Genomic DNA, 12,394 nt, shown 5'->3' on the forward strand with positions numbered 1-12,394 from the left:
AATCATATTTCTGCCTTCATATCATATTATGTATAACTTCTTTTTTCCTTCAGATTAATAAAATATGCCTTTGTAATGATAAATTATGAAATAGAACCCATGGCTCTAGAATTTCAAATTAGCTCAAACAGAAAAAGGAATAAGAAAATTACCAAGTGAATAATGACTACCCAAAAATCAAGAAAGATATAAATGCATCGACAATTAAAGGTTGTCCTGACCTCACCGGTGATGCCATTGGGTATGGTTTCCAAACGAGATTGACGAGAAGGTCTCATGGATTCTCATGGTAGGTGGTTTAAAAATTCAAGAATGACGATTGTATAGCAGAAGGAATGACAGTGGAGGCAAGTTCGTTTGCAATTTCTATCTTGAACACCACCGATCGATTCTTCTAGGTCTACCATTTATTTTGTGGGTTTGATTGTTGTTCTGGGAGAAGAAGAAAGTGGCGATGGCAACCTCAGAGAAGGAGGGTCGCGCTGATGAAGGGCTGCAATCGATGGTGGGAAGTCGTTGATTTTCTTCTCTTTAGTGGTGATGTTCCAGGCAGGAAACGAAGGTGAATGCTGCCGGCAATTGTGATGAACTGGTTATGGGTTTCGGCAAAAGGGGTCGATGATATATAGTATTTTAAAACTGATTTTACTAAATTAAAGGGATATTAAATGGTTTAAATATTTACTATAATTAGATATAACCAAGATTACTATCATACCCTTATATTAATTAACAATGATTTAATTTTTCTTAATTTCTGATTGGTGCATTTAGGCACACAATATTTGTTGGAAACATTTCAACCTATATGCGTGGACGTATTGTTGTAAGGTTGAATGTATTCGCATTGCTAAACAACTTATTCTCTTAGTATTTCTCATAGAATAACATAATCCACGCATATGTACAATAATTAGTTAAAATACTTGAACCTAGCTCTCTCTCTCACTCTGTGTGTGTGTGTGTGTATATATATATATATATATATATATATATATATATATATATATATATATATATCTTTACTATCTTATAAAAGAAATCTCACTATTTCTATAAATAGATTGAATATAATAATATTATTTGTTTAAGATGTCCAAATCATTAAGCTAATTTGTGACTGGGATGCCGAGGATCATTGAACTTTTCAATGACATGTTTAAATCTCGATATGCTCCTCAAGTTTGTGACTAGGATGCCGAGGATCACAAAGCGGGTGTGAATAATCATGCAAATGTACATGATGCCCTCAATGTTACAGTTTGACATGCCGGTTAACCACACACGCTCCATCGAACTATGACAAACACCGAGTCACCCTTTGTCACCTTTGCTTAGAGCCCAATTAGTGTGCCGGTTAACAACACATGCTCCACTAACGTCTTAGCAACGATACAAAGTGTAATTTTATGGAATTGCATCAATTCACTTTTGCCTAAAGTAACTAAGATTGAGAATTTTGTAAAAACATTTAGTTACTTTATTAATTCATTATACATTTAATGAGGAAATGGTTGCCCTATCCTACCCGTTTGGCTAACGACCCTCCACCAATCAAGGAAGCGGTGGGTGAAAGTGGACACCCATTAAACGACCATTTTATAGGTCATAACCTTATACCCCCCTTATAGACCGGATTCATGAATGAGGCCTACTAACGGTAAAACTAGCATTTAAGTTATATATATATATATATATATATATATATATATATATATATATATATATATATATATATATATATATATTAATCTTATAATAAATAAAGTATAAGGTTGAATTTTAAACTTGTAAAATTCTAGCATTTGAAATTTAAATAATTCAAATTAAACTTTTAATTAAAATTTAAATTTCAAAACTTGAGGGCAAGTTTTGAACTTTTCAAAACACAGAGTATCAAATAGAAAATAATTTAAATTAAACATTTAATTTAATGATTATGTAAATTTGACCTATTCCATTTTAATCACAAGATAATTCATCAAATAATCAAATTTTATAATATAAGGAATTTATTATTCAATTAATTGGTAATTATCTTTTGTTTTGGTAAGGATAATCACATAATAATAATAATAAAAGTTGGATTTTATTAGTCAAAAACATTTTTGGTAATTATCCTTCACCAAAACAGCAAGAAATTCCAATTTTCCCTCTGTCTGACTCCTCGACTCGCCGAGTCACTAACTAGACTCGCCGAGTTGAGCCGACTGGCCGAGTGCAGCAAGTGACTAGCCGAGTCAGGTCGGGCAGAGGGCAGAAAAACAATTTTTTTAGCAATATGACCATACAAGGCATCAATACAATAGAAACCAATAAAGGCTCTGATACCACTGATGAGTTTTATACAAAAGAACATGCTATGTGTTCATGCAAACCCTAAAGCTTGGATCTAGGTTTCTCTATTGTACATGCAATTCACCCAAGACTTATAAACCATAGATCTAACATACATATTTCGAAATTATCATATAAAATCATATCTAGATGATTACCTCTTCAAGAATGGCTTGAATCTTCTTCTCTTGGAACTTAGAGTCACAAATGTCACTCCTCTAATGACTTACAAACACCACAAGCAAGAGGATGATATTAGAGAGAGGTGAGGAGGAACAATTTCGGCTATGAACTCTTCTAGGGTTTCAAGTGGCCGAAAACTGATGCCCTAGGGGTCTTATTTATACTTGTGTTGCTAGGGTTTCAATCAAAAACCTAATGGATAGCTTAGGCCTTAAGCAGTCCAAGGAACCTTCTGGAATAGGGCTCTTATGGCTGAAATTAAGATGGACACATCCTTAATTTCGTCCATGCCTAATCCATAAGGCTTCTCAGCTAAATATTCAACTATCACACAATTGACAGTTCTAGTCCCCTTTATTTAATTAATGTCTTTTAGCCACATAATTAATTCTTGTCTAATATTAATTAAACTATATGATTTCTCTTTTAATATATTATTCATATAATATATTAATAAACCATAATAACCTCTCTTCATAAATCATCCTATCAAGTTGCTTTGGTGAAGGCAACCCAAAAGGACCATGCATAACCGGGTCAAGTACATACCAAATATAGTTACGGGCTTCAACACTAATCCAACAAGTACCTGGGTTTCTTTCCATCAAGTCTAGTCCATAATCCCTCAAGATAGCATATTGTTTTTGAAAATCCCCAAAAACATTCTTCTGAGCCAATGCCTTTGCCCGATGTACCTTCATTCTTGACATGTTCATCTCGAATTTCTGGATGAGATCTTCCTGAAGTGCATTGGATAGAATGGTTGGAATACTCTCAATTTGCTTCATAATGTTTGTTGCAATGAATTTGTAGTTGCAAGTTTTAATGGTTCTTGATTGCACACACCGATGTTCATTAACTAGGGTGTTCACCACCCAATCATCTTTATCTTTAGGTTTAGACACTAGTACAACCTAAGGACATTTACCCACTTTCATATTTACTTTTTTTGTCCTTGAATCCATTCATTGACTTTGTCCATGGCCCACCACTCATATCTGGGACCACTCCTCTACACTTAGCCCCAATCCTTGTTCTGTCATTTTTCCAAAATGTAAATCCCTTTTGGTTTCTACTGCATGTTTGTTTATATAGGCTTTCACATCTTTTTTTTTTGAACTTTTGTCCCAATGTGAAAGCTTTGGATGAACTACACCCTCAGAACAAGCTTTTACTTTTCCTATGTCTCTCAACATCCTCTCTCTGTTGTTATCTTCACCTATACTAGGTGAATCAAACGATTATGGTTCTATGACCTCCAAATCTTCACCTTCAGTAAAGTCAACTGTAACATCCCCAATTTCACGGCCAGAAAAGACTGATTTGTTTATGCTTTGTTTTATAAAATCAGAGTAATCCTTTGATTAAAAGAGTTGCGGAATTTGTCCCCAAAACAAAATATGATAAAAGTTTATCAAAGCATTTCTTAAATAAATGTATTTTTATTTTATATATATATATATATATATATATATATATATATATATATATATATATATATATATATATCAAAATCTCGGGATGTCATGTTCCGATACAGACCAAAAGCATAAACAGAACTTACATTTATTATTATATATATATATATATATATATATATATATATATATATATATATATATATATATCAAAATCTCCTTTGCTCGCTCCGTGTAATTTAGCATCGTATCGATACTTGTGATATAAATATATTGAGTGAGTCAGGTTGGGAAAACCTGGTGAGCATATAGGGTTTTCAATCCACAATAAAATATTATATTATATTTAATCATCACACAATCAACTCAATTACCCACCCCATTATCTCCTTTTTATTTCTTAAAGATTAACCTAAGAATCAACTATTCCTCATTCATTTATTCCTAAGGATTATCCTAAGGAATCGGCACGAAATCCATCGTTGTCAGGGTTTTCTCAACCGACACTATATCTGTAGTTACCAAGCGCAAACTCCATAGTCATCGGGGTTTATCTCGTTTATTAACAGTATTGGTTCTGAGACTCCTTTAGCAATACATATCAATGGGTTTTTAGAGTACACCGGTAAACATCAAGTCCACAACACCTACAAGTTGCGAACCTGCTAGTGTTCTACATGACTGTCTAGAATAATCCGTGGTTGTCTTCCCTACTTTGCTGAATGACGGGGGCCATCGTTTGGGTAAAGGTTTCGCTCATTTTTCACTTGTCACCCTCATCTCATGATCTATATCATCTTTCGTCTCATCCTCAAACTCATCTTTCATCACACACCAACTATTTCATCTACCCATGTTCTACCCAACATATTTGTAGACATAAATTACATATACAGTTTAAATCATTTAATATTCTATATAAAACATTCAATCAGCATCCATCTCAAGTAAAAAAGCAATGTATAAACACATAGCACGTATTTCATAGCAAATACTTCATATCTATGCGTTAGAAGAAAGTAACTACACACTCACTTGTTAAGACGATTGTCGGACAACAATACGGCTCTTCGAGTAGAAGTTCTTCTATGAAACCGAGATATCTTCACAAACCAGGCTACTTGCGGGTAAAGCTTCGGCTTGAAACTCTTTTCTCCTCGGGATCTTCGGGGCTTTGGGACTCGCTTCGGGTGTCGGGATGATACCGGGGCTTCGGGGGTACTTCAAGAGGGCTAGATAGGGTATCAGAAGTGAGAGAGTCAAGGAATTAGCAACCATGGCCGGCTGCCCTTCGATTTCTATTTATAGGGCCATTTTGTTGGATTCATGTCGTGAATCTCAAAATTCACGTTGTGAGTTTAGTATTCATCAGGTGCGTTATTGCAACTTGCGTCTGTCAGGCTCCAGAAGTCATTAATACTGATTTCACGTCGTGAACATTGTATTCACGTCGTGAACTCTGACATAGTGTCGGGGTTCACGCCCCGAACTTCAGAAATTCATATATTTCGCATACGAGCTCCGTTTTCGACATTCTTTATATCCACGCGTAGGTGAGATTATGCTCTATAGCTCTCGTTTAGACTCCGTCGGCTAATTTTGACTTTATTTTTTATTACATATTATTTTTAGTAGGCCGGGACAGAAAAACTCTGTTAGGAATTCACAACTCCTTCATCTGACGTCCGTTTTTGTCTGTCTTTTTACCGTTGGACTACTATCGATGAGACCTTCAATTCTCGTTTAGATTGTTTCGGCTAGAAACCACTCGATCTCATATTCGAACTTTGGGTTGCATACCGCTAAGTCGAAACTTCGAAAAATCATAACTTCCTCATACAAAGTTAGATTTAGACGTTCTTTTTATGCACGCTCTCGGTTTAACGTATTCTACAACTTTCGCTTAGATCACTAAGGCTAGATATCGCATTATCTTAAATTCACTATTTACATCACGCAGTGTCGTACCGGTTCTGTCGCGAAACTTCGACATGTCATAACTTCTTCGTTATAACTCGGATTTCGGCATTCTTTATATATCCGGAACCCTTGTCACTACCACTACAACTTAGTTAAGATTATTCATTCTAAATAATCTTCTATCAAAAGTCACTTTTGATGCTTATCGTCTCTAAATTGACTAGTCCGGATCTACGGGCGTTACATCAACACCACTACCACTTGCTTCTTTGGTCGTTTTTTGAACCCACTCAACATCTTCATGAACATGTATATGAAAATCTTTCATATCAACACTCACATCATCTACAATATTTTCTAAATCCACAAAGAAGTCTTCATCCTCACTATCATCATCTGTCTTATTACCCGTACTCCTACTTCCCTCACTCCAAGCACCCTTACTAACACTTTCCTTACTTCCACTGTATTCATCGTCAAAAAAAAATCAACACCATGTAGATTTTTATCCCCACCAGATTATGCATCTACATCTCCAATTACCTCATAACCATCCACTAGATCAGCATCCCCTTTTGGTTAGTGATCATCTCATGTGTCAACAACTCTTTTACCTTGGTTATCCTCAAACTATACCCCCCTAAAGGGATCACTCACTCGATCAGTTGAGTGTTTTTTTATCATAGGTTCATAGGGTACAATCAACTTTGACAAATCAGTGGGCTCATTCAAATCCAAACTTTTACTACATGACCCAACTGATTTCCTTTTCATTCTAACCCTATTCATTTTAGGAGAATGATCCCCTTCAACTTCCTCAATACAAACTTCAATGAGGACTTAAAGTAAGGGACTACTCTAATCTTCCCATACTCAATGTACAAATTAATTTCCTTATGATTAGGCATATACCTTGCCAGCTGAATGACTTCCTAATCGGTGTAAAGAGGTAACAATCCACTACCCAAGTTTGTCTCTGGGATCATGAAATTGTAAAACGGTATACCTCCATCATTGTATCCAAAAACTGCCATCATATCATCTCTCTCTATTGAAAACACATCCATGTCCATATTTGTGAACGAACCCCATAATTTATCTTGAATGTGCAAAAGCTTGAAATAGAACCCGAAGTGAAAATTCAAGAACAAAATGTTACTGATGGAGGAAAACAAAAGTACATGTGTACAACATTTTGTCAAACCTAGCATTACAAGGTTCGTGCTTATCATATTCTTTACGTAGCTCAAGTGGTTGGGTGTAGCGTGGACGTAATGACCACAATGTGAGCACCATTTTCCTCGACACACCCTTGAATTAGTTGAACTCTGTTGTCAGACGACGATAAGAACTCAAGATTGAAGAAGGGATGATCAAAAGGTTTTCTTGGGGAAAGAGATAGAGTATGAAAGTCAATATCTGAAACTAAACCCCGCCACCTTAATGGTTAGAGCTATTAAGTTAAATGTTCAGAAAATGTCATTTAGGGTAAAATGACATAAATACCCTCATGTGCAAGTCACATGGGGGCAGCTTAATGTTGGAATGGACGGACATCCAACTCGGGGACCAAAACCTAAAGGACCATTCGTGTAATTTGTTCTATTTTTTCATTAATTAGTTTATATAGACTATCCGTTCTTTTGTGCAAATGGTTTATTACGTCTAAACAATTATCAATAAGAGTCATGCTATCAGAAACGAAATCAATAAGAGTCATGCTATCAGAAACGAAATCACTGCCGTTGAATGTCTCATTTTCATCGATTTGTTTTCTTTCACAAAAAATGTTGTTTTCCAAATAACACGTAATAAATTAGCGGGTTTGTATTTTATCGACATACTTGTAATATGAAAAAAATTCTTTTAATTTGTTTGTAAAACCAAATATCGACAACTTTAATACAATGTCTTTGGCTAGAACAGGCATGGATGTGGTCATTATTGCCACTATTTCTACAAAGTTTTGTTTCGGTGATTAGAGTTTACACTTTTTAAAGGAGGGGTCCCATGAAATACGTTGCAAATTTGATTAACTGTTGTTTTTGACGTCTAATTTAGCAATGTTTGAATTTTTAGTACCAATTTGCAGCACTCCTAATACTTTTATTGCCAATTTTGTCATTAACCGTATTATTTGTAGTTGGAAAAAATTATATCTACAAATATTTGTATTCAAATACTATTTGTTTAAAAAAATTAAAAGATTTTTATTAAAGGAAGTGATATTTCCATTTAATAATTTGATCCATCCACATGAGGTACAACACCTTTATAACTATCATACAAGTTAGTAAAACATATATTTAAGTGGATGAATCAACCTTTTATTAATTAAAGATCTAGTAAAGTAAAATAGATGTCTTATGGAAATATTGATTCTTTTTTTATGTCCAAATTTAAAATGGGGACTTGTAAGGTTGTTTGGTTTCATATGACAACATTTATCTTAAATACCCTCATAACCATCAGGAACAAACCAATTACCCATTTTATAGAATCTTTGACAGTAGGCTTCATGTCTTCTAAAATAAAAATGTCGGGAATATATACCAATAAGTTATCAAGGTATATAAAAAAGTTCAAAAAAACATTTAGCTCACATCTAAAAACAAATATAAAATACTTAAATATCCTTTTTATACTAAATGGATTTGATTAGATGGTCATGGTTTTTTAATTTACAAATTTCATCCTAAATGTTATGTAAAAACAAAAATAAATAAATAAATAAATAATTCAGGCAAGCAAAATACTCCACGTTATTTGGATACATGACAATAAATTTTTAATTTTATATCATGTAATTAGACTTTAAGTTCGTTTTTTATTTATAATCATATATCGATTGTTCATTTATATCATATATCATTTGTCCATGTATTGTGACTCATGTAAGTTAGTTTCAACAACTTGGATCTTTGCTACAAACAGTCAACATACCCCCCATGATCAACCTTAAGAATATTAATATTATTATCCTAGTGGAAGATAAATAACAAAATTAGGTATAGCACATACCCGCTACATAGTAGTACCAATTAACTAATTGCCAATATTTTACCAAAAATGCATAACCAACTGTGATCTTATGTTACTTTTAAGCTACAATTTTTAAAATTGGTACACCTTGTCTACTTTTTTTTAACGGCATATAATTATTTTTTTCTCCTCTCTCGGGGATTGAACCCGAGACCTGCTACTTATTTGTTAGTTTAACATCTCCTTGTTAACCAAGTGGGCTACCCCAAGTTGTACACCTTGTCTATTTATAGTTAAAAAGCTAAGTGCATAAGGCTAACCGGTATACGTAGCACGAAGCGGACCGTTGTCTAGTTGGCCACGAACCACGGACGTGCACACCGTCCCGGTGGTTCGTGGTGGTCCGTGGTCGTTGCGAGTCGTGGTCGGGACAACGGATTCAAACGATGAATTCGATTGGTGTTTGGTTTTGGGGGCCGTTGAACGGCTATTTTGGCCGTTTTTTTTTTTTCAAACTCAATTATAAATACACTTCTAATACCAAAACACATACACATACATACACATTCTATTACACTCAATTACACCCATGGATCCCTCAATAAATATGGAATTTTTAAAAAGTTTTGACTCGGATGACGACATAGAATTCGTCGAGACATTCTTCAATGTTGTGCAACACGTTCACGCCGAAGAAAGTTCGAATGCAGCACGTACAAGGGCGGTCGTCAATCGTGATCGCCAAGCCGCACACGACTTATTGGTACGTGATTACTTTGCCGATAATTGTCTTTATAATGACGACTCGTTCGAACGTCGTTTTCGTCTGAATAAGGCTATATTTTTACGTATTAGTAATGCTTTAGAATCTCGTTATGATTTTTTCAAACAAAAACCCGACGCTAGAGGAAGAATGGGTTTTAGTAGTATACAAAAATGTGCGGCTGCTCTTAGGTATTTGGGATACGGTATAGCATTTGATGCATCTGACGAATACTTGAAAATATCCGAGAGGACCGCGGTTGAATGTGTAGATTGGTTTTCTGCATGTGTTTATGAGGTTTTTCACGAAGAATATTTGCGTAAACCTACTCAACGTGATATTGAGAGATTATATTCGGCTCATGAAGAGAGGCATGGATTTCCTGGTATGCTTGGCAGTCTAGATTGTATGCATGTGGCTTAGGAAAAATGTCCAACTGCATGGCGTGGTTAGTTCACTCGAGGAGATATAGGTGAACCAACTATCATCCTAGAAGCTGTTGCATCTCAAGATTTGTGGATATGACATGCCTTTTTTGGAGTAGCGGGGGTTAACAACGACCTTAATGTTCTTGGTCCGTCTCCACTTTTCAACGATATTTGGACCGGCAAAGCACCTGATGTGACGTTCACGGTAAACGGGCACGCGTACAAATATGGTTACTACCTTGGTGATGGGATATACCCGGATTATTCTACATTGATGAAGGCATACTCAGTTCCTCGAAGTGAAAAAGCAAAATTTTTTACAAAAAAACAGGAATCAGCGAGAAAGGATATCAAGAGGGCATTTGGAGTCCTTAAGCAAACATGGCATGTAGTGAAATATGCTACACGACTCTGGGATAAAGAAAGAATTAAGCGAATGGTCCTAGCATGTATTATAATGCATAATATGATTATTGAAGATGAAGGTCGAGCGATTTGCACGTATGATCCAAACGACGTTGTCGTTCCAATTGAGGAGTTCGTACCCGGAACGAATGTTTTTTTGGAGCGAGTTGTCGAAATTCATAACAGTGAAACGTGTTTCAATTTTCGAGAAGATGTCGCGGAACATTTGTACCAACATAGCATGAACGACGATTAGGATTTTTATATGTATGTTTGTTCGTTTTCTTATTAATGTAATGTTTGTTTTCTAGATTAACTAAGTAATGTAGTTTAAAGTTGTTATTTTATTTTTATAATTAATGAAAAAATAGTTTTAAAAAAATGAATGCTTTTTACTTATAAAAAATGTAATTTTATTTTAATTTTTGAATTAAAAAAAAAAGTAATTTTATTGTATTTTTGAATTAAAAAAAAAGTAATTTTATTGTATTTTTGAATTAAAAAAAAATAAAAATAATGATGTGGAGTGGTGTGTTAGTGGTAAGTATCCCATGTTAGTGGTAATGGAATGTGGTGCTGATGTGGCACCCACCACATATGTGGTATGTGGTGGGTATAACGGATGGTCTAATAATAATAAATACACAAATATGACATAAGAGGGTTGGTGCAGGGCCTAATTTTGAAAGTCGCCCTATAACAGAGGTTCCATCCTAATTGTTGCATTACACCATCCTCACATTGCCTTAAAGATTCAGAAAAAAAGTTATTAAAATTTGCTTATTTACAAGCATGAAATTATATTTATTTCCAAGCATCAATAAATACATTCAAATTAAAAAAACAACACTGCATGAATGATTATTGCAATGTGAATAAAGAGAAAATATTTTAATATTTAAAACTATTGCTTAGTAGAATGGAATAAAAGTAAGACGGTACAATAAAATAAAAAATGAAAGTACATTGCCCTTTCTGATTTTTAATCCTAAAAGATACTGGTTGCAGCAACATTAAAGAAATCACCAACAACTAACTTTTTTGTAGTATATATTTACATCTTTTCCGTTTACTTCATGTTCTCACTACTATAACCCTTTTATGACATCCCCATTTCAGTTATTTGCCTCTAGCTGCTTTGATTTTTAAATTAATAAAAAACATAATAGTAGAGGTTAAATTTTACGTTTGATCCTATCCAACTCATACGCTCCGGCTTAACCAATTAAAAAAACACTTACAAACATATTTTTTATTTTTCCATCGAAAAGACCCAAAACATGGGATTATGATTGAAACTTGTACTCTCCAAATTAGTTCATCACCAAGACTAACAATACATATAATCTACAACCTTGTTTCAAGAAGGTCGTGCATCATCGATACCCAAAGAGATGAATTATGACAATCCTAATATTCATATACCCAACATTAGACTTTTTACTGTGGGTCCTTTAATAGAAACTAAATAGGAACTTTCTAGTTGAGTTACCATTCAAGGCATCTAAACACTTGGTGTGGCAAAATTGTAGAAGAAAAGGTATTTAGTACCTTTCCAAAATTTGGGGGGAACATAATGTATATAGTGCATGTATAATAGCATTTTCACGACACAAAACCTGGACATGAAAATAAATCCATATTATTAATAGATGGTTTCAAGATGATTAATATTTGGAACTAAGAGACGTCATACATTTTTTACGACATGAAGTATCTTACTTGTATCCATTTTTATGCTCTATGAGTATCCACATCAAACACATATTATTCAAGAGACCTAAACCTTTCACTGCTAATAGATTATATACCTTAAATGGCAAAACCGAAAACTATGCCTCATGATGCTTCAGGAGAAATGCCAAACAAACAATTAAAATAAAGAAAGAAGACAAAAAAATTACATCTGAAATAATAAACTAAATCTTAACAAGTACCTTCTGAGTTTGATTGTTGGT

The 12,394-nt window shown here is 34.3% G+C and overlaps 1 protein-coding gene across 1 annotated transcript; it reads left to right on the top strand.

Annotated features, from left to right (window-relative positions):
- Positions 1-9,447: 9,447 nt before the first annotated feature.
- On the top strand, positions 9,448-10,692 carry LOC145050981 (uncharacterized). The gene is made up of 2 exons (XM_078999146.1): positions 9,448-9,988; positions 10,148-10,692. The coding sequence occupies exons 1-2, from the start codon at positions 9,448-9,450 to the stop codon at positions 10,690-10,692; spliced, it is 1,086 nt and encodes a 361-aa protein (XP_078855272.1).
- Positions 10,693-12,394: the final 1,702 nt, after the last annotated feature.

Source organism: Lactuca serriola, chromosome 1, assembly GCF_051521515.1.
Source record: "Lactuca serriola cultivar US96UC23 chromosome 1, Lser_US96UC23_V15, whole genome shotgun sequence".
In the NCBI taxonomy this organism is placed as follows: domain Eukaryota; kingdom Viridiplantae; phylum Streptophyta; class Magnoliopsida; order Asterales; family Asteraceae; genus Lactuca; species Lactuca serriola.

What these genes read in the sequence shown, in the direction of transcription:
- LOC145050981 (XM_078999146.1), top strand. Translation starts at nt 9,448, where the DNA reads ATGGAATTTTTAAAAAGTTTTGACTCGGATGACGACATAGAATTCGTC. An exon ending in AGAGAGGCATGGATTTCCTG is followed by an intron (nt 9,989 to 10,147) that starts GTATGCTTGGCA and finishes TTTTTGGAGTAG; the next exon opens with CGGGGGTTAACAACGACCTT.